Genomic DNA, 25,823 nt, shown 5'->3' with positions numbered 1-25,823 from the left:
CTTAATTTGTCATTCAACTTAACAATCTAGTCAGTCTTTGGTGAGAATACAGTTTTTGTATTAATTACGCAAGAGCTGGGAATAGCTCTGAGAATGATTCACACCAAAAATCTGACAAATCCAAAGAGTCAGGTTCACTAAAAGGTGAGGACAAAGATTCATATGCCAAATCTGAGCTTAAATTCGTATGCGATGGTGACACACTGAAGCTATCGTCAAAGGATTTGGGGGACATACACATTGGCGATAGCAGCTTCATGTCACATTCCAATGTTATGTCTGAGCAGTTGTTTGTTAGTTCACTAAAGTCCATTTCACAGTCCAACGCTGTTTCTTCCACCACTTGTTCATCGCAGGGGACTTCCACTGTGACACAATCGTTTGCTTCATAACTCGCATAGAATATGTCACCTTTGTCACCATCTTCCTTAACATCTGTATCTGTGACTTGTATGGTGGGGTAGGGATGTGCGTATGAGTGCTGTTCCAGTATCCTGTCCACGTCATGTTTAAGGTTGATCTCACTGTCTAGGACTCTACTTTCACTGGATTCCATGTGCTTTGCTGCGGACCCCACCACTTCAGGTCCTTCAGTACATTTTCTATTTTCCCTGACTGAGTTCTGTGAAGAAAAATATAGCATTAAAAATGACATCATACACAATATTATGTTGTGGTTGGTATTGTGTCGAAAAATCTTTTGTCTAGTTATGTATAATAATTGTAGTAGTCCATAATAGGGATAGATATGTGTATTTATCTAAAATGAAACATAAATATTCATAGCATTTGTTTACAATGGAGGTGCCTAATATGCATAACTTAACGCATGATGCAATAATGATGTATATTGCACAGATACAAAACAACTTACATCTTCAGGCGCTCCTGCAGCACCTGCATCAATCTCTTTGAGGAGGGAGTCTGCAAGTTGATGGAGGGTATCGAGGTACTCGTCAGACTCGAGGTGTGCGAGGAGGTCTGCGAGAGGAGACACATCGCCAGCAGCAGGCGCGCCGCGCGGATCGCCGACGGAAGCCCCTCCTTCTGCTGAGGATGAGACTCTGCTGGTCCCGGGGCTTCCGCGACGGTCCGCGCCGCCGCCTCGCTTCTCAACGATGCGTTCTCGCTCAACAAACGCTTGTTCATCGCTTTTAATTCCTCCACCTCCTTGACGAGCATCTCGTTCACCTCCATGAAGTGGTTTATCTTGCTCTCCATTTCATCCATTTTCGCCTTCTTCCGGTCCCGCGATGTTTGCGCGGCGACGCGGTTCTTCAGCTTCCTGCGTGGACAAATGTTATTGTTTTGTTTAGTAACCGAAATTTCGAGAACAAACTTGATTGTAGTCATTTTGGTACTTCGTAAGTCAACGCCCATATTTTGTATGCTGAGGGACACAATAATAATATTTTATATAATGAAAGAACAGGTAAATGAAGGAAAAACATCTTCGTAAGCACTATTAACAAAAAATATGTTGATCATTGTGTACCTATACTGTATGTTATTGAATTTGTAATAATGATGCAACTTTGTAGTGCAGAGGTTTACATCCCAAATATTTCGTAAAGTAAAAAGTTACTCTATTCAACAGGAAACCGGCTAGTTAGTGGAGGCCTTAATTGGCCGTAGATAAGCAAAAAGGATCCAACCCACAACATGACCGAAAATGAGTTAAATATACCAAACTGCTCGTCTAGGTCTATATTTTCGATTAGCAAAAACAATCCAAGTAAAATATGAATATTTTGACGTTAAATTGACACTGGGTACCAACCCACATGTATGGAGAAGCCATATTTTAGTTTCGTAAAAACAATCCATTCTTCTTGGATCATATTGTAAAACGCTCAGTCTAAGAAACTAACACAAAACTAAAATGTTTAAAAAAATCCAAAAGCATGTGGATCCTTTTAGATATTTAATTTTTATGATATTATGATGCAATAGATAAATCACTAAAAAGATTCAGAAAGCATGGATCTCTTTTGTTAAACTGAATTTTGTAGAAGTGTATACTGGTTTAATAACAAAAACGATTCAGAACATTTGGATAGACTGAATATTATGTATTTAAAGCTTGAGGCGTTAGGCATGCATTAAGTTCACACTCCAAGTATCTTGATCGGGTCACACATCTTTGCCTTTTTTATACCGATTTTTCTAAAATAGAAGCACTTCGAAAATACCTGAAAAAATTTACGAAGCTGACGAACATGTCGAAGTAACAAAAAAAAATTACTCGCACAACTATCGATCACGCGCTCATTTGATCTTTATTACCTTCATTCAAGAATTGCCTATAGAAGACTGTAAGGTTTGTTGGGGATATAAATTATTAAGACTGAAATCGATTGTATGCGCACCTCCATCGACTAAACAGTTTAGTCATGTTGAATTCAAAAGGAGAATACAGCTCGACAGATCAGTTTAGTCGATGCAAAAGTTGTATGTATGGGCGGGCTCGAAAGGTAAATCTTCGGAGGTATCTGATAATGATTTTCAATGACTATGGCCAAATGTTAAAGAAAAGCCCAATTAGACGATTTGGAGTCAATCTTTGACTATTTATCTAAATACTGCCTGGATTTCTATAAATCAATCCAAGGGGGCAATCCAAGACTTCATGACGATGTAGATATGGCGATGAACCGGACTTTGCACACGAAGAAGAATAGTAAATCGGATAGAATTAATATGTTTTATATAAATAATGAAAAAAAAATTGAAAGTTAGTTGTTTAATTTACGAAATTAAAAAAAAAAATAAGGATCTTAGTATCAATTAGCTACTTTGAATCGTTTTTGCGAAATGAAAATTCACTTATCATAATTGAAAATAGGTTTTATCAAAAAGGATCCTAACACACATTTAGCTGAATATTTCAAGAAATAAAACTAAATTCAATAAAATTTGTTTGTAAGAATAAAATATACATTGACACACACACTTTTCCTTAAGAAGCAATTAACACAAGCAAGTCTTTATATGAACAAACACAGGTTAAACTTCAAACTTCAATAACTCAAAAGTAACATTTTGTGGGTTGGATCCTTTTTGGTTATCTACGGCCAATTAACAGATAAGCATGACACGCAATCAAAACATGGCTTATGACTCACTTGCGTTGCATCTTCTCTTCCCATGTGAGGTGGTCGAGCCTTCGCTTCCTTGAAGGTGTAGTTGGAGCCGAGTCGACCACGACCGGAGAATCTCCATCTTCCACCTCCAAGTAGCCATTGGGAACAGTGATTATTATCGGTACGCTCATTTTGTATATAGCGTACAACGAATTTCACTACAACTCAACTTTGCCACTTTTTATTCAACACAGTACTTTAAAGTCTTGACGATCGCATGCTCTTGTTGCAACAAGACCGCTAGAAAATAGTTCTATGATATTTCATCACACTTTTACACTTCTCTTTCGCGTCGTACATACTCGAGCTTACGTCAATAACTATTAATTAAACGTCGTATTCACGGTCCATCTTGACGTACGTCCCGCCAAGGTCATACACGATGCACGACGCAAAACGACCGTGAATAGTCTTGACGTACGTCAATAATTATTATTATTACGTTGCTGGATGTGCACGACGAATTTTTCGTCCAGCGAGCATCCCCACCACCGCGAACGTCGTGCAAGCGCATCGTGCATCGTGCATGCTTGATCGTGAATAGGCTTGCTGTACAGCAGATCAGTGTTGCCAACAGAAATTAATGTAAATACTTGGAAACGTGGCCTATTGATATGATTTTTTTGTGATAACTTAGTAGTTAGTTTAGTTTTGTGATAACGTAGTGAGTACATGAGCAAGCAAGAAACAGTTATTTTATATTTTTATGTACACAGGAAATACCCAATTATCATTACTTTTGGATCAACCTAGTACACATGGACAGTTTATATTCAGAAGTTATTATTTTAAAAGAACTCCAAGGCGAATTGTTGAATAACAAAGATTTTATGCAAAAGTCCACTGCAGAAAAATGGCAATTTATTTTAAAAAAATGTCCTAACGAATTTGTTTGTTTAAAAAAAATGATTAGCTATATTATACTCTCTGTTCCCGCCACTTCAGCATTTACTGAAAGAGTCTTTTCGGTCATGAATGTGAAGTGGCGGGAAGAGAGAAACCGAGCTTCATTAAAAATTAATTAAAAATGAGCTCTTGAAATAAATTTAGATTTGGAATGTTTGGATTCATATAATTCATTTAAAAATAATGAAAAATTCTTAGGTACTGCAAAAAGTACAAAAAAACACATTTTTAAAAATATTTATTTACTCTTTATACATCCAGCACAGTGGATTTCTGGTGGTTTCAGAGGTCTCTTCTGGTGGGTAGCTTGATACTTCGGTGGCAACACTGGCAGCCTTGAGCTGACGTACAGCGGGGATGGACCGTGAATATGCGTCGTGCATCGTGTATGACCTTGGCGGGACGTACGTCAAGATGGACCGTGAATAAGACGCTTTATTGAATAAATGAAGTTCTGGAAATGTTTACGTGCTTTTACGCTATTGGTGGAATTGTGAAGTGGGCGGATACACCGACCGTCAGCACAATGAATTTTCGTTCAATAATCCAATGTTTGCTGTGGTCAATAGTAACTTGAATGAATGAATGAAATGAATGGTATCATTTACGAATATTGAGAGTAGAAAGTAGAAAATACTCAAAAGTTCAAAACAAACACACCATTGTGGTGAAAAATGAAATAACAATGTATATAACAATGTATAAATAATGAATGTTTTTCTTTTGAAGGGTTTTCGTTGTAAATTTCAATGACGAAATAATTAACTTATAATTTTGACTAGGTATCAGATTTTGTACAGGTTTTATTTTTTAGTATTTGTACTTTATTATAGCAGGCAGTTACAAAATTTAAATATAGGTAATCATCTGTGATATAGTTTATCTCTAGCCTTTCTGCTTTGTCAAATGTCAATGTCAAAAACTGAAAACGTACAGTTCATTGTTGAATGCTTTGGTTGAATGCAATGACTAAGGAATCCTACGGACAGGGCATAATGTTCTATACAAACAACTGATTATACAAATATCATGCATTTCGATACCGAAATAATAAAACGAATACTGTCTCTTTCTAACTAATGAATATTCTGCTAAGTGAAAATATATGACTATACGTCAGTCAGTGCTAATTCTATACCGTTTGACATTTGAAGTTAGCTCAAATACCTACTGTGGCCGGGCGCCATTTTATGTTCTCGTTATTATGATGTACATGCTCTGTCATTGCTCCGTAGTAAACATTGAAAAATATTGAATATTTTTGTGATTGTGACAAACATTTGTGTCTAAAACATATAGAGTGGTCAAGGACAAATAGTGGCATAATACCAAAGCGCAGTATTGTGGGATGTGGCTCCGGAAAGAATGAAAACTAGAAAAGTTTGTCTTTGCACCGGTATGTATACGTTTTGACTGAAATATTAGTTATTACTTTGCTGATTTACTTATTTTCATGTATATTGAATTGAGGAGTATTCACAGACTATGTTCAGTGTAAAATTGTTACCAAATATAGCTTTATTTTGTATATTTTCGTTCTAGTAAAATAATGAATTTGGGTGCTAGTGATGACTTATAATATCGACATCAGCAAAATGTTCGATGAAGACGTGCGTCTCCCAAGGCTGTGTCATTAATCTTAAGGCTGGTTCACACTTTGATTAGTGCGAGTGCAGGTGATTAGTGCAGGTGTTTAGTAACTACGTGTGGACAGCGACTGTTTAGTGCAAGTGTTTAGTAGGCTGTGTAGTAAAGTGAATAGAAGCGTGTTCTATTTTTTTGCGAGTGGACTGCGAGTAGCCACGTCCCGCGCGCCCTCCCTTCCCCCTCACTCGCAGTGTGCCTGCCTAAACACGTCTGGACACGAGTGTTTAGTGTTTAGTGTTTAGCGTAGTGTGTAGCGTCGCGAATTGCACCATTGACCTGCACTCCCACTAATCACCTGCACTCGCAGTTGAATTGGACACTACTCGCACTACACACCTGCACTCGCACTAATCACCTGCACTCACACTAATCAAAGTGTGAACCAGCCATTAAGAATAGTTGCTTTGGTGAATACACTTCCAAAATAACAAATTAATTTTGCCAAGAGCAGCAGAAGGAAAAATAAAACACTTAAATTTACCTAATATGAATTTTAACTTAAGTAAGATTAATCGCTTTTATAGTAGGTACTTTAAAAATGTATTTATAAATAAGTCAGGTCAGGACTAAAATTATAATAACCTAAAAATTCATTTTTTGAAGGTTACCAAGAAGTGAAAATAGAAAAGGAGAATGGTTAGAAGCAATTGAAAATGAAAATATCAAGCCAAATGTAAAGGATATAATATCATAGTATGTTCCCTACATTTCCCCGAAAGTGCTTTCAATAGAACAATGGATGTGATTAGTCTGCACGATGATGCTATACCAGTATGTCTGCCGCTGCATTCACACAGGGTGAGGTTTTTATCTGTAGACACGTGATGTCTTCCAATTTACTTTTGGTCTTTTTATTTAGATTTAGGGCTGTCATTTATAATCTAACGTTTCTCCTATTTTGAAGGAGGCCTGTGAACAAACTGAGATGGTTTTATATGATTTTTTGAGTACAAACTTGGGTGATATTTGGTTGTTGAAATGTTATTGACTGAGGGAAAGTGCAATTTACTTTAAATACATGGGGTGTTTTAAGTTATTTTTCTATTCTTTATAAATTTATATTTATAAAGCATTTCAATGCCATAAAACCAAAAATATAAATTCAAGTTCCGCTATTGTAAGCCCTAATGTTGATATTAATTTCAAACCATCAGCATTGCCCTTTTAATTAAAATTTATTGCATTTTAGTTTAAATGTAAAGTGAACAATGCTAGTTAATGTAAACTGTGACATTTCATTTCCAGGTACCAGTTGAGCCTCAAATCCCGAACTCAAAAATGAACAGAGTGTATCTGAGTGCATTCCAGGCTACACAAAATAGTTTAGCTCTATAATTTTCTCTATTATTATATATTATTGTTTTTTTTGTCTATTATTTATAAATAAATAAATACAATTACTGTATATTGTGTTGTTCATCGTAATAAAATACTATTATATACCTATATTAGTATATATTATGTTGTTTCATTATATTACATTCCTCAAAACTGAAATTACCAAATTGTAAGTCTACCGTAATCCTTATATCGAAGTCAAAATTGAACTGGATTTATCAAATTATACAGGGTTAGCTATCTTGTCCGGCGAGGTTGCTGGTGTTTTACAAGTAACCCTGTATAGGTGTTACCGTCACGAGCAGCCATCGTCATACTTAATTTTATTAATTGGCATTGTCATTTTTTCCATTTGTAATTTTACTTCTATGTTTTGTACAATAAAGTTAAAATAAATAAAAAAGAGTGTGTGTTTATGTACACGCGTTACAAGTTACGCGCCAAAAGAAGTATAACTTCAAAAAAAATATATTAATATTATTTTTATATCGATAAACATAATAATGTTTATCGATATATTCTCGGCACTAAACACCGCCATGTTTTGTTACAAGCAATATGGCGCCGGCCACACTTTTTTTGTAGGTATGTCACTTCCATGTGATTCCTTATTCATATTCATTGGTTGAATGCACAGTTGAATGTTGTCAGTTGTCTCATGTTTTTAATTTCAACATTTTCAACCGTGAACGTGAAAATATAATTTGGAAATTGATATTTTAAAATGGCTTCAACAAGTGCTGATTCACAATGCACTATAGCTCAAAAGACTTGGGCAATGGCAAATAACATCGAAACAATTTCAAGTGTAGACGAAATATATCGCTATGACAAAAAGCAACAACAAGATATTCTCATAGCTAAACCATGGGAGAAAGAGTAAGTTTCTTTTTTTTTAAGATCTTAATAGGGTACAAAAGCATATCACTGCGGAGTATTATAATGTAAAATTTCTTTCATAGCCCACATTTTTTCAAAGACATCAAAATATCAGCACTTGCATTGTTGAAGATGGTTATGCACGCAAGATCTGGCGGTACCTTAGAAGTTATGGGATTATTGTTAGGTAAATTCTTTAATATTAATCTCGGAAAGGCGATAACCATTCCAAATATTTTTTGATTTGTTATCGGCAAGATTAACGACCACTGGTTTCTGTTTACGATCTCTTTTCGTATTTGTTTTCATAAAGTTTTTCGCAGTATCTCAGTCAGTTTTGTATGTATAATACTTTTAAATTTTCAGGTAAAGTTGATGCCAACACAATGATAGTGATGGATTCCTTTGCTCTCCCTGTGGAAGGCACAGAAACAAGAGTGAATGCACAGGCACAAGCCTATGAATACATGACTGCTTATATTGAGGCAGCTAAACAGGTGACATTAATTGTTTTACTTTTATTATACCTATGTTAAGAAAACTTTGAAATGTATATTGTTGTACATTTTATACATCAATTAACATAGATTGAAGTTGATGCATTGAATATTTAGTTAGAGTAATTAATTTTCTTGACAAAACTTCCTCATTAATCTTGTTAAAGCTCACATTTTATGCATTCCATCAGCATCAATTACTTTAATTTTAAAACTTTGACAAATCATAAAACTTAAACAAAATTTTTTATTTCTCAGGTGGGCAGACATGAAAATGCCATAGGTTGGTACCACAGTCACCCCGGTTATGGTTGCTGGTTGTCCGGCATTGACGTGTCCACACAGATGCTCAATCAGAACTTCCAAGAGCCGTTTGTGGCTATCGTTATTGACCCAGTCAGAACAATTTCAGCTGGCAAAGTGTGTCTCGGAGCTTTTAGGACTTATCCTAAGGTAAAAATTACTGATTTGATGTAATCTTTGCATTTTAGAAAGAAAACTCACCACCTGTAAGTTTGGGAAGTTATTATTATGTATATTTTAAAATGTTTTGTATCAATCTCAAAGTAATTGGTGAAATATCCTATGTTTTTTTTAATTTAGGGCTACAAACCAGCAAACGAAGAACCATCTGAATACCAAACAATCCCATTGAACAAGATAGAAGATTTTGGTGTCCATTGCAAGCAGTATTACTCTCTAGAAGTGTCATACTTTAAGTCATCACTTGATCGGAGGCTGTTAGACTCGCTATGGAACAAGTACTGGGTGAACACTTTGAGCAGTTCCAGTCTGATCACTAATGCTGATTATACTACAGGACAGATATTTGACTTGTCTGACAAGTTGGAACAGAGTGAAGTCAGTTTGGGTAAGGAATATTTATGTCACAGAACAGTAAGAACATAATAGAAGTGCGATGTGGGCGTGGCCCACGTGTCACTAGTAAGGTAAGATCACCTAACTCGCTCTCAGTTGTGCGCAGAAAAATATTCGAGTCGGTTGTCAACTGTCAAACCTTATTTCCATATTTATTCATTATTTAGAGCGTGTTGTTCGGTATTAGAGTGGAAAAATGATAGCAGACGAAATAATATCAGCAATCGAGGCATTTCATACCATCGGTAAGTCTTATTTTAATTTATTTTAAATATATTTTATGTTACAACTTCGCTTGTCGTAATTTGTCAAAAATTTATAAAAATATTAAGTCAAAATGAACCTTAATCCATAAGAAATAAGTACTAATATAGATTGAACAGCAAACAAGACTTTCTGGAATATTATTGAAATAAACAAACGAATGTCGAATTAGTGATGCATGTGGCGCATATCGACAGTATCGATACTTTAGAAAAGACAAACATTTTAAATATTAAATTTTATTCTATTTTTCCTTAGCTTTCATTTGTCCTATTTATTTATAGATTTTCGAAAGAGCCTAATTTAAAAGAGAAATGGATAATAAATGCAACGTGACGAGTTAACTGGATGCCGAACAGCAATAAGCAGTCTAACAAAGGCCACCGATACATCAAACCTACGGCAGTTCCAAGATTTAAAATAATGCATATTTTCTGTTTGTTTTGTAAATATAGATTTATACTATTCTATTCCGTTTTTTATTTAAATATAATAATATGAAAAGACGTACTTAGTAGTAATAAACATACTCCAAAATGTGACACATTATCCTATACTCATATAATAGAAAGAAAAAAAAAATGCACAAAAATATATTTATTTGTGAATTATCGATAACAAGGCTGACATCCCTTAGAGCATAGCATCAGGTTAATGTCAAGTTAATGTCATTAATTTAGAGTGACACAAATTTCAACCTTATCTTTATGTGTAGAGGTTCAAAGTTATATGTATTGAAAACCAACGCCATCTGTTGTGGAATAGCTGAATGTTTTCGAATATGGAATTTCTGAGCAAAGAGAAACAAAACAGCTAATATACCTAGGGATGTTATATTAAAATAAACCGTAACAGGGTGCGTTAGGGTACATATTGAAATGCTGAATTTATAACCTAAGTCAGTTTTTACTCAAATTAAGCTGTCCAATCAAAGGCATAGTTTACTTGTAGTGTACTGTATAACTATCGGTTTAAATGTGTGGGTTTGGCGACACTGGTTTTCATACTAATGATGACATTATAGCACTTCTATTATGTTCTTACTGTTCTGTGATTTATGTACTTGACAATATAGATAAGATAAGATTTTTAATTGTAAAAATATATATGTTGTATATGTATGCATGTCAGCAATAAGAAATTAATATTGCACCTGATTTATTATATTATATTCATTATTTCAATCTCTATGCAGTTGATTCATTATAATATGTAATTCTTTGGATGCATAATGCACCCAGAAAATTTTTACAGAATATAATGTGAACCTTTTTTATTTTTTAAATAACATGAAATTACAGGTCGCGGTGGTTTTATAGTCGCCGGTGCGGATCCACACGAGAAGCGTACAGAAGATAAACTCGGTAAAGCCACAAAAGACGCGTGCAAAACTACGATCGAAGTAATCCACGGCTTGATGGCTCAAATGATAAAGGACAGGTTATTTAATAGTGTCAGCGGCAGACCTTCCCCTGCTACTCCCATGATAGAATAATAATACTCTTGATTTTAGAATTGCAATGTATTGTGCAAGAAATTGTAACCTGTTTTGTGATAAGTGAATAAAAGTTTCTGAAATATGCTTTGTTGTTTTATTTATTCAATGTAAAATATTTCAGTTTGATGCAATAATTAAACAGTTTGGATATTATAATGTCTTTAAGAAATACAAGAATAATATATAAGATCAATAACTACATACTTTAATATGATTTTAATAACATGGTGCTAGGCTAGGTTTTAAAATAAAACGAAACTGGTGATTATATAAACATTCTCAAATATTTATTAACCAATTTACATAAAATCATTATTATGTACATCTCTCACATAGCGCTAAATCATCTCACATCGTGGAGGGCCTTCTAGTTAGATACTTAGATAAAATGAAGCACCAAATTGCGATATATATGTATCTTTTGCGAAGCTCTCTTTATAATGGAAAAATAAACGTAACTAAAAAATAAAACCGTCGTGCGAACACGTGTTTATTTTATATAAATATCTCAATATTATGTGCTGGTTAGTGGCTAACATAAATAACATGAAATAATAAGCACTTACATTATGTCCCAAAACATGAAAGATGGGCTCTGGATAGCGTTAACTGTCTCTAAGTATACTCTTAAATATTATATGCATATCTATTTACATTGTCGCTGAATAAAAAACGTTTATCTTTTAAAGGAACAGTACTATTTCAATAATAGAATTGATAGCATAAAACATTATGTAAAACTATAATGATAATTCAAAAATTAAAGGCTATTTTAAATGATAACGATGTGATTGTGTTTTACAACCCTCAAGTACGGTCAAACATTAAAACAATGACTAATTAAAATAACGAATATCATAAAATGCATAAATCAAATTTCAGAAATATCCAATAATATAAAATAAATTAAATATTTCATAATGACTACCTATATTAGTTTAGGGCACGTTATTTTTAATGATGTTAGAAATCTTAAATAAAATATGATATTAAGTACATGTCACATCCATTCCTGCCTTACTATACATCTTATTATACAAATCTTCCCTATATACATAACAGATGTTTTAGCCCACATTCAAATGTACCACATATTATAGTTATTACATTATGTAAGTTGTCTGTTGTGTTGTAACCATGTTTAAAAAAAAAAAAAAAAAAATCTATACCTTAAAGTTACCAACCGATTAACAATATTTTAAATTAAAATGTTATGATGTTGGAGAAAGTTAATGTTATTAGAGTTTAAGCAAATGCGAAAGTCCTGTATCATTTGAACTGTACCTCCGGAAGATTTTAGTTGAGGTAAACTGTATGAGATTTTAATAATACTGACAATTGAATTCTATAATGTAATTGAAATTTAGTAAATTATATTTTTTAAGCAATAAAACTGATGAAGCTTTTATTAATTTTAATTTATATTGCGCATGCGAACAAAAAATTAACCATATACGTTCCAAAATTAGTCAGTTTTACGAAAAATTAATGATAAAATATATTGCAAAGACCACGTCCGCACGATGGGCCCCAGTCACACGAATAAGTCTTTTAGTATTTACCTAAAGTGGAATGTTAAACGAATCTCTAAGTGTAGCCTTAAAACACATAAACTTAGTTAACTATTTAGAATATCTATGTGTTTTCAGGCCTTATGTGTCATCTGTAAATGACGTCACACATTAAATAGCCACTCGATATGGGAAAAAAAGAATGGCAAAATAAAATATGGGTATTGTACATTGCCAACAATATGTTTTGGATAGGTGTTCAAGTATTATTTTTAGCCCAATTATTAGATACAAACATACTGTGAATATGTTTTAATATAAATAGCAATAAGAAGATAGAATGTAGGCGGTAAAACACTAAACTCTGAATAGTTGAAAGGTTTATCTTTATACAAAAATATTTAATAATTTATTCATTATTTAACAATCTTTAGATGATGCATAACATCTTATAATATATATAAATCTCGTGTCACAATGTTTGTCTTCAATGGACTCCTAAACCACATAACCGATTATAATGAAATTCGCACACCATGTGCAGTTCGATCCAACTTGAGAGATAGGATAGTTTAAATTTCAAATCGTTTAAGAGAAAGCGGGCGAAGCCGCGGGCGGTAAGCTAGTGTATTATAAGAACTAAGATATTGATGATTAAAAGAAACGAATGAACAAGGAACGCGAAAACAAGCAAAAGCATTAAAAAAAAAATCTCATAAATATGGGATGCCATATTATTGAAGTGGGAAAAAATATGGGATTCTTTTGTAGGTATTTATTAATGTGTGACGTCATAACAGATGGTTTTCTACGACACTATGTAACACGGTTGTGTCTAATTTCACAAGTTGCTCAAGGAACGACCCACAAGCCAATATGGCCAACCGCTAGCTTTATACAGCGTGTTTGTTTGTATGGCTGCTGTCATATATGTAACGTTCAAAATTAATTATTGTCAAATCAAATTTAAATAAAAGATAAATAAAGAAGATTTATCTGATTCATTTTAAATATGGATGATTAGATGATATTTGAATAAGAATGTAAGTCATATTAATTAAATTTAAAAGAATGATTTTAATACTAAATACTTACTACAAATTAGTACATAAATTATATATAAAGCAGCCATACCACATAGCGACTAACATCTACCAATTATACAGTTAGGCATCACTATACAGGCGTCAGATAATTTTGTGAATGTAAACATTAAATTTTGGGATATTCACAAAGATTTAGTTATCATTATTATGTTCTATTCATCGATTTAATACATACATTAAAACTTTTAAATAATACTTTATCTTGAATTTCCTTACTTACTTAATTTTGAACTTATTCATCACATCATAATAGTAACATTCACAAAAGTATCTGACACTATCCATATGTCCGTGTGTCCGTGCGTCCCCACAGACCGGTGACACTCGTCGTACGGCTAGTAGCTTCGTGGCCCCGTGGACCGTTTTGCTAATGAGCCGCTTGGCTAACGAGGGGCTTAGCCAGTGGGCCACTTTGCCTATTAGTAACTTGTCCCATAGGCCATTTTGTTCATGAACAACTTGGCTCAAGTGCCACATTGCACTTGGGTAACTTATCTCATAAGCAAACTTGCTAATGGGCGACTTGGCCCGTGAGTCACTTTGCTTATGAGCAACTTGGCCCGCAGGCAATATTGCTCATGGGAAATATGCTTACGAGCAATTTGGTTAACAAACAACTTGGTCCGTGAACCACTTTGCTCGTTAGCAACTTGTCCCATTAGCCACTTTGCTCACTCACAACCTTGGTCCACGTGTCACATATTCTATCATGGTCGCACGGACAGTATCCCATAGGCCGAGCGCCACCATCCGTGTGTCCTTCGGCTGCATCCCTTGGGCCATATCCCGCAGGTCACGTGCCTCGTGTCTCATCGGCCACGTGTCCCTTGGCCATATCCCGCAGGTCACGTGCCCCGTGTCTCATCGGCCACGTGTCCCTTGGCCATATCCCGCAGGTCACGTGCCCCGTGTCTCATCGGCCACGTGTCCCTTGGCCATATCCCGCAGGTCACGTGCCCCGTGTCTCATCGGTCACGCGTCCCTTGGGCCATGTGCCCTTGGGTCACGTGTCCCGTGGGCCGTGCCCCGCGGGCCAAGCGTCCCGAGGGCCGTGTCAGTTGAACAGGTCCGGCGGGAAGTTGTTCACCTCCGCCTGCTCTAGTACAGGATTGCCGTCCATCGTGTATGACACCCTTATCCGGAGACGCAGTGGTGTCTGTAATACAATATGGGTATTAATTACTAAATATATGAGCGATTTATTGCCTTCGCTTGCTGCTTTGATATACAATGAAATGGTTAAATCATAAAAAAGTTTATATAACAGCCAAAAATATATGAATACATATGTACTTTTGATGGTGAATTGTAACTATGCTTGTGACATATAAAAACCATCTAGTACATATACAAATACTTGTTTTAATTTTGCGACAGCAATAAATGCTTTTCATATCGAAATATCCAAATATAGTAAATACATAAGACATTTAAAAATGTGTTACATACCTTGGAGGGGTTGGTGACTTTCAACTGCTGCGTGATCTCGCCCTGTGGCGTCAGCACACTACCCGACGGCGACATCATGTCCAATCGGAAAGTCTGCGGGAAATAATATCATTATAAATTTTCGTTATTTTTTCTGTCTAAATAACATAATATGACTTTTATTAAGTATAGACTTTGCGATTATAGAATCGCAATACAATTTAATGCGAAATAGTGGAAAAAATAATAGTTTAACATGCCTCATAATTTGTTTTGATTATTTACAATTTTAAATAAACAACATAATTCACTGCGTCGTCAAGGTCGTCTAAACATTGTTCTTATATTCTAGCCAGAACAGATATCCCTCACCATCGGCATGGCCGCATCCACAATATTTTTTAACCAGCCAGCACAGATAAACTTATTAACCTTCAGCAGGGCCGCTTACACATTTTTTTATTTCATTCCATCCAGCCAGCACAGACAAGACTATTTTTTTTTTTCAACCTAGGCAGCAACAGACCAGACTACTTTTTTTTCAGTCCGGCCAGCACAGACAACTCTACTTTTTTCTTTTTTTCAATCCAGCCAGCACCTTAGAGTATATATACTATCTATAGAGTGCGAACAACCAAGTGGGAACAGTAGGCACAGGTGGGAACAACACGACGCTCCCGCCGCGAGCGCTCGCAGTCGTGGTTGAGTGCTCACGAAGTGCGTTGCTCTGGATTTTTTTCATATTTACGAATAAAAGTGGTGAAATGTGCAGTTCTATCTTGCAAAAACGATACTAGAAAATACACAAAATTGAAATCCACTATCACATTTCATCAGTAAGTCGATTGTTATACATAATTTTATGAAAATAAATCTAGCATCGCGGGGGTGAAGAGTAGGTGGGAGGCGGACACGCGCAGGCTCGCTCGCGCGCCTCACTGCCGCCACGTGATCGTAGTGATGTGACCTGACCAACGCTGTACTCGATATAAAGTTTACTAGAAGAACTATATTTTAACAAATTATTTATTTAACTTTAAAATTAAAACTCTTTTAAAAATGTATTATAAATAAATTTGTGGTGTGTTTTGTACGATACACTTTCTAAATTATGAATGCGAATGTATTATAGTGTAAATGTAAAGTATGTAATGTTACGATATATTTTCTGAACCGCTAAATTGATTTTGAAGATTTTGATAGTAGAATGGATAAAATTAAATAAAGAAATTATTAATATTATTTATTATATTATCATTTTAAATTATTAATTATTCCTTAATATTTTTTACCATTTTTCAAACATTATTATTATTGTTTGATTTATTATTAATAAATAGCACTAAACCCGATCCTTTATTTTATTAACTTTATTATTTAAAAAGTACTCACGTTTTTCTTATATTCCAATCAAACATATTTTTTTAAAGTACTTATAATTAATACAAGAAAATTTCTTATATAATATTTAATATTCAAATGGAATAAACAAACTTTATTCAGTTGGTAAACAAATTTAAAATTACATATTTATACTTTATTCACATATTTTTCCTTTAATAACTTATTGAACATAAAATTTACTTATGATACATATTTATTTACATAACTTATCGATAGTTTAACACGCAATTGATATCTACCCATCCCTATTTGTCACACACACATCTATATAGTATCTATAGCTCATCTGCCTACGATGCGCACTATGCAATTTGTGCAATACACTCGCTCTATACTATTGTAATATATACTCTAAGAGCCAGCACAGACAAAACTACTTTTTTCCAGCCAGCATAGACACCACACCATTTTTTTCTTTTTTTTTTTTAATGTTGCTGGTGACTCACCCTCGGCACGGCCGCCTGGAAGAGGAAGTCGGTGATGGCGGCGGGCGCGGTGGAGTGCGCGCGCATCGTGAGCGCCGCCGTCTCGCCGCCGCGCCGCACGTGCAGCTGCACGACGAGACCGTTGCGCTCTAGCGCCGTTACTATCGTCTCTGTAAGTGTATTCAACATCACTACATAGTATAAAACCAAGTCGCTTTCTCTTTCCCTATTTCCCTTTGTATGCTTAAATCTTTAAAACTACGCAACGGATTTTGATGCGGTTTTTTTTTTAATAAATAGAGTGATTCAAGAGGAAGGTTTTAGTATATAATTTATTAGGTTTTAGACAAAGCGGGCGAAGCCGCGGGCGGTAAGCTAGTCATTATTAAAACCACTAAAGTCATCAGTCACCAGAGAAGTCTAAAAGTAAGCTATACAATACTAGTAATTTCATTATCCACCAAAAAATTACTTTTTGTTAGTATCCTTATTTTTTATTTAATCATTGTTTTATATATATGTATAAATATATATTATGTATATATATTATGTATTGTATGTATTGTATATTATGTGTATATTAATATCTATGTAATGTATAAGTAGGTATTCTTAAATTATATTTATTACATATTATTATGTATTTACATATAATATGAGTAGTTATATGGTTTAAATATAGTGTAATTCTTTTTCATTGCTGCACCACCTATTGTTTTCACCTCTCTTTTATTTTTATAATTAAAAATCCTACCCATAGGTTGCCTGGTAGAAATCGCTTAGTAGCGATAAGGCCGCCTTTTTAGCTTTATAATATATTGTCTGTTTCTTTTTTTTACATGTATTTACTTGGTGCTGAATAAAGTGTATTTATTTATTTATTTATTATTTATTTATTTTTTTAAGCTTTTGCATAGCTTTTATCTCAGACTTTGAGCGCGGCGACCGAATGTAAAAATTCCGTAACGAAAAAAACCTAACACCCCCCCACTCCAACCGGCACAGCGATGCGACGCTATGCAATAGCTTTACGGCGGCAGTTCTCGAGTGCCACACGTATTATTTTTTTTCACATATCTAACAACAAGGATGAACATCAATCATACTCTCTCGTTCGACAGACGCATAAGAATAACAATAACTTGAAAAATAATAGAAACTTTTGTCAAAACGATTGAAATGACCTATGATAAATAAAAAAAACTAACCAGGTGGCTCCGCAACATTAGTAACCGTGGATGGCGCTCCAAACAGTCCATCCAACAAAGCGGGCGCCATGTTGTTGTTGAGGCCGCTCACTCCGCTCATCGCGCTCATTCCGCTCATTGCGCTCACGGGCGCGCTCGTGGGCATAGTGCTGGTCGCGCTCAGGTCGAGACCGCTTAGTAGATCGAGAATGTCCTGAAATTAGCAAAATTGAATACATTTTAATAAAAAATTTCCTTCCATTGAAAAAAGGTTTTCGAGTTAAATTAAGTCATATTTTATACAGGATTAACATCCATTGTGAATCTGTGTAGGTACCCCATTAACACTAGTTAAAAAACTACTTAAAAAACTAGACTTACAATCACGCTCAAAAATGTCCGAAGCTAAACTCTGCGCCTACGCATGAATTAGGCAGAGTTTTGTAATAAATGACTTTGAGCATTGCCACCGCGAAATAGGCGTTAAGGGGCTGGCAAGAGCAAATTTAACAGTGATTGCGCTCTCGTTTACTCCCATACAACAGTGTGCGCAAACGAGAGCTGCGCAATAATTTTTTTGACAACCTTATAATAGGCAGTGAAAATAAATAAAATTGCAATCAACTCACATTGGTGCTAGTATTGTTGTTAGCGGCGGGCGCTGCGTGTTCCACATCACCATTGGACAGCGGCTCTGAACCGATGATGAGATCCAGTAACGCGTCCTGTTTATAAACAATTCACATATTATAATGCGAAACAATATTGTTTCCATTCTTAATGTATTAAACCAAAGGGTTTTTATAAAAGCAGTTTTATTCAAATCAAATCATTTATTTGCAATTAAACAAGGTTACAATTACAACACAACAAACAACTTACATGTAAAACAAATAACATGATACATTTTTTGTGACATTTTGAACAATGTGGCCTTTGCTAGGAAAAAACCTGTGTTATAGGAGACATTCAGTCAGTTGAGTGTTTGTGTTGTGTTTTTGAGTGAAAAAAAAAGGTTGTTTATAAAGTAGGTTTACGATCGAGATGTTTACGTGATAACGTCTTATTATTATCAGCGCTCGAGATGAGACGGGAGATCGGTCCGTCTCTCTCTCGTTATACCTGCGATCGCGCTCGTGAGGTTTTGGTGTGACACAAGTTTCTGAACATGTCACCCGACTAAAACGATTTTAAAGACGTTATCACGTCAAAATGGTATAAATATTATTTTGATTGCGTGTGTGGGGACTTCGCCCCCGGTACACTATACAGTACCTGGTCGGGCGGCGGGCCGGCGAGCGCGGGCTCGGGCTCCGCGTCGCTGTCGTCGCGCTCGCCCGCAGCCCCGCCCTCCATCGCCGGCATGCGCTCCAGTAACGCCGGCCGCAGGCTCGCGTACTGCCTGTGAATATTACATCATTATTATCATTAATAAAATTACTATAACAACAACATTAATTATATCTATCTCGTCCATAGAAATCTAAATAACAAGACACTAGAAGTCGTAAGCGCGCCTAGAGACGTGCGTGTGTAAACATGGTGTGTTTCAGCATTTCCCATTGCGGAAATACTTCCACAAGTTGTTATTATACTAATAAAGGAATAACATTTCATCGGTAAATATTTTTTTTTAGAAATAATGCCCTTTTTCCTTAAAATTAAAGAATATTTACAAGTATTACGAGTGTCACCATAGTAATCGAAATAACAATGAATGACACAGCCGACCATTCTTATTATCACGTTTAACACAAATTTCAACCTTATTTCTATGAGTTTATGTTCAAAGTTATATCTATTGAAAATTGACAACCTCTGTTGTAGAAAAGCCGAATTTTTTCGTATTGGAGCAAAAAGAAACAAAACGTCTCATATACTTAGGGATGTTATTCTAAAATAAACCGTAAATTCGTGCGTTAGGATACATATTCAAAAGCTTAATTTAATATTAAAGTTAGTTTTCACTAAAATCAGGCTGTCCAATAAAAGGCATAGTTTACTTGTGTGTACTGTTTAGCTATCGGTTTTAAATGTGTTGATTTTGGCGACAGCGGTTTTCATACGAATTATGACATTATAGCACTTCTATGTGTCTTGTTATTTAGATTTCTATGATCTCGTCAGATTTTGTTTATTATCTGTTAGTATAAGTAGTTTCACTATACATGATGACCTCACTAATTTAGGAATAACACCGCAAATATTTTCAGTAAATAGTTGTTTAGCCTATGTGTGTCGACTGTCGATTCCAAGTGGTTAACCAAACAAAAAACAAAAAAAAAAAAAAAGATTACAAACTGTTGAACTATTGTGATCCATAAAATCTTTTTTTATTAAAAAACGCCCTTAAAAATGGCAAATGCCTGAAAACTGACTCCGATTGTCAAGTCTTACGACAATTAATATAATTTAGTAAATATTTACCTGAATAGCTGTGATAACTCGACGCCTCGCTGCTGCAGTTCGATGTGTATGTGAGAGCCGAACGTGTCTATGATCACGCGGATTTTACTGCAATCGAAATAACATTTTTTTATACCACCTTTTCATACGGATAATATTTATTACTAGCTGTGCTTCGCGGTTTTACCCGCAGTGCTCCGCTCCTGTTGGTCTTAGCATGATTATATATAGCCTATAGCCTTCCTCGATAAATGGGCTATCTAACACCGAAAGAATTTTTCAAATCGGACTAGTAGTTCCCGAGATTAGCGCGTTCAAGCAAACAAACAAACTCTCCAGCTTTATAATATTAGTATAGATAAGTATAGATTAATTGTAACAAACAATTTATGAACTACATTATTCATGGGTAGAGTTCGGACGGAGTGGGGAACTGCTATTATTCTGAATAATTTATTTTCAAAGGTAACATAAAAGGAAAAATTATTCCACGTATGCAACATTATTTATTGCTGTAGTTCAATTTAATGGACTATTGATTTTACTGATTTTTATCAATACGAACCAGTAGTACTCAGATTCATCCAAACAATCAAACAAACAAATTCATTAGCATAGATCAACATATTACAAAATAAAAACTTACTCCTGACTCGGCTGCGTAGTGAATCTCGTGGACAGCTTGGCCAGAGATAACAGCAAGTACTCCTTGGTAGTTATGGATAATTGTGTCGACCACAAGAGCTTCTGGTACACGTCGATCACGTACTCCTCTGACGGCCGAGTGAACTCGTCTGCGGGTATAAGGGGGAAAGGTTAAGCGTGTGTCGGTGAGAACACTGAGTAATCACTTTTTTCTTACATAAGAAAAAAGTGACGCATCAGTTTTGGTACATATTGTACAAATAATTGGACTTGGATGTTTGTCTCACAAAAACGATGACAAGAAAAACTACTATGCAATAGATAGGGGCGTAATTCATTGCTCTGCTCATTATGATCTTGACTCCTTCAGCTTTATAATATTAGTATAGACAATAACTTTAATAATGCATCTGTTGATTGCATTATTTTTTCAATTTTATTCAGCAATTTTTAAATAAGCTAGGTATATAAAATAAACATACCGACTCCATCATCATCGACCATGGATATGGCGTTACTGGCCTCCGACACCAGCATGTCGCCGTACTCGCCTATCGTCCAAGCGGCAACCTGAAACAGATTAATGAAATCTTAGAAAAAAGTTTTATTTTGGTCCTTCGAGCAGGATTTGCTTAGAGTTGGGAAGCTTTATAAAAAGTTCGTTTGATCTCATTCGTTCCTCTTTGTATCTTTTAAGTTAAAAAATTGGTTGTCTATAAAATCGGTTTACTGACGATAGTTGAACGTGACAACGTCCGATTGTGCTTTTTTGTCGCTCGTTCCGCGCTCTCGCTTGCACTTCAAGCCTTACACGGAACGCCTCAGAGCGAGGTAACGCCGCATGAGTCATGTTTTTTCGTGCGTGCAGCCGGCTCTATCGAATTATAAGACGTTGTCACGTCAAAAATGAGCGTGTGTGCCGAGCACACGTGTCAGAAGTGAAATTTCTTTGGTAAGATTCAAAGATACCAAAATCGCGAATGACGCGATCCTGAAATTTTACTCTCAACGCGTTTAAAGAAGTTTCACTTCAAAAAGTTTCAAAGCTAGCAAGCATATTATTTCTTTAATTAAAAGGAGATTCAAATAAGGCAGCTTGTTTTATTAATTGTAATGCTTATTGTAAGCGATTTTAACATACCGTATGCTAACTTGGACGTATTAATGAACCGTTGATGCCGTTTTCAAAGAAAATAATATTTTTTTTGCCCTCTGTACACATATCACATTTTTGTCAGCTGTACACATATCACTTTTTTGCCAACTGTACACGTATCATATACGTTGCGGACGGTACCTGCACGAGCGGCTGCTTCTCGGTGGCGTCGCCGCAGACGGCGCTCCGCTCGAGCGACACCCAGAGCCGCATGGCCGCGTACGCCTGCCGCTCGCCCGGCGCCGCGGACACTATCTGGATCGTGTTCGACACTGTGTCGTCGCGGAGGTAGTTGCCCGCCTGGAATAGTGGAGTAACGATTTTAAATTACATAATTTATTTTTTAATAAAAAAAAGAGTGTGTGTACTTATGCACACGCATTAGAATTTATACTTCTTTGGCGTATGGAAAAATACTAGAATATACAACTTGAACATAGTTATCAATTTTCATACCACCTAGAACTAACTTCATGCTGTTAAATTTAGGTGTCGGTGTGCGCGCGCATCGTAAAAATTCACTCTCATCATTTTTCATAACTTCAAAAATACGTGTGGCACTCGGGAACTGCCGCAGTAAAGCTATTGCATGCTATGCCTTCAAGCCACACCTCCACCCGTCGGAGTGGGGAGCGTGAGGTTTTTTCGTTACGGAATTTCTGGATTCGGTCCCCGCGCTCAAGACCCGCGATAGAAGGTATGCAATAGCTTAAAAACGTTTTGTATTAAAAAAGTGCGGTATTTGATTATAATGCTTTGCTGTGCTCATTTGGGCATATGGTATACGTAAAATAGAGCAGGCAGGGCGCCGGCCGTGTACCACGTACTTCACACCACTGCGCAACGCGTAACTAACGATATAGCTATGCCTCTGAGCGCACGTGCATATAACATATGGTACCTTGCAGTTTAGTAAATCGCGTTTCGAGTCCAATGAGTGGGACTTTCCTTTAGGTACGCACAATTTCTATAGAAAGTTAATATATTTAACTTGCCTTTTTTATTGTAAATTTTTGAAACTTTTACATTGATAAGTCAACAAAGAAGAATGTACGTAAATAATTAAATATTTTCAGGAATCATCATCTGCAATCCTTAACCAATTCACAATATTGAGAGGAGGTAACGAAAAAATACCACCTAGACTTAAACTAGCTCACTAACTAGCTCGAATAGAAGCACTACTGACCTTCAACAACACCTGGAACAGCGTATCCAAATGCCACTTGCTGCTGGGCGCGTGTCTCTCAGCGGCCAGCACCATCGCACTGGAGCAGTGCGCTTTGAACTCCGCGTCCGACCGCTCCAGGAACACAAGCAGCTCCTTCATCATGGCGCGAATGTTCTGCCCGTTGATTAGCGCGAAGGATAGCTCCATCGCCCGCCGTCGGATCGATACGTCCGGATCCTGAAAGTTCCAGAATTTTTTTTTTTCAGAAATGTTATTGGGCAGTTAAGGGGTAATTTTAAATGATATAGTCACATTTGATGTGAAGGTTAATTGGAGAATATTTTTAGCCGACTTCAAAAGAAGGACGATCAATTCGATGTGTGTGAATGTAAAATTGTCAAAATTGTACAGTTTTCAGGGTGCCAAAAGTGTTATGGGGGTGCTAATGGTGTAGATATAGCGGCATTATTTTTGTCACTGAACATATTTAGTAGAAAAATCTCTGTAAAGAAAGCAACAGGAACATTCAATAGACTTATACTGGAAACTCACTTTCAAACACTCCAATATAGTAGTCCTGTGTCTCTGCACCGCAGACGTATCAACATGTACCGTCCTCAGCAACGTATTCAGTGCCACGTATCTGATATTCTTATCGTTATTCAGCAGGAACCGTCCGAGTATGTTGATGGCTAGCACGCGCAAGCTACTCTCCGACTTAATGTCCATGATGGAGAGCACAGTTTCGTATAATATAGTGTTGCCGACGTTCTTGCTCGTCTCCGTGTTGGTGGCCACTTGGGCGAGTATGTCGTTCATCGCTTCGGACGCTTCCGCGTCGTTCTTGCCCAGTATCCGGAGGAGACGGAGGATTTTCACCTGGGAAATTATAAACTGGTAAAATTTTCCCCAAAATAAGATGCCCTGGATGAAATGACTTGGAGCTAAAATGGCGCCATTTGTTAAAACTTCTGTTATTTTTTTTTTTGTTTATTATACAGATTAAACGGCAATAGGATAAACAAATAATAATAAAACATACAGAGATGCTTACTAAAATGTGATAGATTTATAAATTTAGAGGTCTTATATGTTATTTTACATATTCATTAAAACTGCCAACTGCTATAACTGTTTAACAGATCTGTCCAAAAATTTAAAAGGATAGCTTAAAACTATTTTCAATATCATCTTACCTGTAGGAATGGATCGGAGACACCGCTGACATCATGCTCCGGTGAATAACCAGCCAGGATCAAGTTCTTCAATATCCTCACCAAATTCGGCACAATCTACCAGCAAATTACAATTAAAAATACCCTCTTTTAACACATTTGAAATGCGCACAATGACAGAAAGCTAAGGGATAGTACATTTACTAATTATTTACACAACCAACAGGCGAATGCATCTTCTAAATACTTCCAACGATAGATAACATAAATAAAACGCTGTTGCATAAAGGGATACCAAATTAAATACGATAAAAAACAACATTTACCCCCACCATTGCATTAGTTACGTCATCGAGTGCAAAATTCAAACGAGTGTCTAAAATTATAGTAAATACTTTACACCTTGCAATAATTGAGATATTATGAACTGGTATATGTTCTTATTGTATAAATAAGTATATGAATACCATGAGTACATTTAGAGCTGTACTTTACTAGAACTGTACTCTAAAAAATTATATGCACATGTTAACGAACCTACAACCTTTTTGAATAATTCTATCTCTATTGTACCAGCCCATATTTTGAGATTAACGTACAATCTACAACCTATTTGAAACTAATAGTGCGTATTCTCTTATTCCAACATGATGATAGTAATTATGGTAAATTGTTTCCCAACATGAATACCAAATGCCCAATAAATATTCAAGCTTCACAGTCGAAGGATTTCGCATACATATAAATATATTCGTCAGGCTTAAACATTGAAAATATATCCACTAAGCAAGGGCAATAAGCTGAATATTATTTTGGTAAAAAGTTAAATTTTGTCAAATCTATCTACTTTAAAAAGCATAAGAATTTGAAGTGAAATTGTAAATTTTTTTTATCAGTTTTGGGGTATATAAATCCAAACTACTGTTTACAGCAATTATATGTTTTTGTATGTTTTTTAGACAATATATTTGACGGTGAAGCTTCGAAATACGCAATATACATATAACATTCTTTCATACATATAACCAACACAATGACATGCTTAGATATACCACAGTAAGCCTTTTGATCTAGATACGCATTTTTAACCAACTTCAAATATGAGGTGTGGTTCTATCTTAACCTATTAGTATATATATTTTACGTGTTTTATGATTC

The 25,823-nt window shown here is 35.6% G+C and overlaps 3 protein-coding genes and 1 long non-coding RNA gene across 10 annotated transcripts in view; 2 read left to right on the top strand and 2 right to left on the bottom strand.

Moving 5' to 3' along the window:
- Positions 1–386: 386 nt before the first annotated feature.
- Positions 387–3,469, bottom strand: LOC123691156 (X-box-binding protein 1). Its single transcript, XM_045635417.1, has 3 exons — positions 3,126–3,469; positions 875–1,285; positions 387–622 (listed from the first exon to the last, which is right to left on the bottom strand). The coding sequence occupies exons 1-3, from the start codon at positions 3,272–3,274 to the stop codon at positions 529–531; spliced, it is 654 nt and encodes a 217-aa protein (XP_045491373.1). The 5' UTR covers positions 3,275–3,469; the 3' UTR covers positions 387–528.
- A 1,934-nt stretch (positions 3,470–5,403) lies between these two features.
- On the top strand, positions 5,404–7,101 carry LOC123691146. Of its 2 annotated transcripts, none has more exons than XR_006751362.1 (3): positions 5,404–5,445; positions 6,300–6,494; positions 6,942–7,101. It is a non-coding gene; the product is annotated as an uncharacterized LOC123691146 (long non-coding RNA). The 2 variants fall into 2 exon arrangements; XR_006751361.1 differs by lacking the exon at positions 5,404–5,445 and adding an exon at positions 6,161–6,198.
- A 563-nt stretch (positions 7,102–7,664) lies between these two features.
- On the top strand, positions 7,665–11,135 carry LOC123691080 (COP9 signalosome complex subunit 5). Its single transcript, XM_045635310.1, has 6 exons — positions 7,665–7,913; positions 7,997–8,100; positions 8,280–8,410; positions 8,669–8,863; positions 9,014–9,281; positions 10,855–11,135. The coding sequence occupies exons 1-6, from the start codon at positions 7,759–7,761 to the stop codon at positions 11,046–11,048; spliced, it is 1,047 nt and encodes a 348-aa protein (XP_045491266.1). The 5' UTR covers positions 7,665–7,758; the 3' UTR covers positions 11,049–11,135.
- A 2,769-nt stretch (positions 11,136–13,904) lies between these two features.
- LOC123690853 (AP-1 complex subunit gamma-1) overlaps positions 13,905–25,823 on the bottom strand; it is a 31,661-nt gene continuing 19,742 nt past the window's right edge. For all 6 annotated transcript variants that reach the window (XM_045634933.1, XM_045634934.1, XM_045634935.1 and 3 more), the window contains 13 exons: positions 24,687–24,782; positions 24,043–24,369; positions 23,509–23,727; positions 22,461–22,619; positions 21,646–21,733; positions 21,165–21,312; positions 20,540–20,626; positions 19,388–19,514; positions 18,742–18,837; positions 18,134–18,326; positions 16,947–17,095; positions 15,118–15,210; positions 13,905–14,824 (listed from right to left, as the gene is read on the bottom strand). In XM_045634933.1, coding sequence (XP_045490889.1) covers positions 14,723–14,824; positions 15,118–15,210; positions 16,947–17,095; positions 18,134–18,326; positions 18,742–18,837; positions 19,388–19,514; positions 20,540–20,626; positions 21,165–21,312; positions 21,646–21,733; positions 22,461–22,619; positions 23,509–23,727; positions 24,043–24,369; positions 24,687–24,782 — 1,884 coding nt within the window. In that variant the 3' untranslated portion in view covers positions 13,905–14,722. The remainder of the gene's footprint in view (positions 14,825–15,117; positions 15,211–16,946; positions 17,096–18,133; positions 18,327–18,741; positions 18,838–19,387; positions 19,515–20,539; positions 20,627–21,164; positions 21,313–21,645; positions 21,734–22,460; positions 22,620–23,508; positions 23,728–24,042; positions 24,370–24,686; positions 24,783–25,823) is intronic.

This window comes from Colias croceus, chromosome 4, assembly GCF_905220415.1.
Source record: "Colias croceus chromosome 4, ilColCroc2.1".
In the NCBI taxonomy this organism is placed as follows: Eukaryota; Metazoa; Arthropoda; class Insecta; order Lepidoptera; family Pieridae; genus Colias; species Colias croceus.
This window is presented reverse-complemented; position numbering and strand designations above follow the sequence as displayed.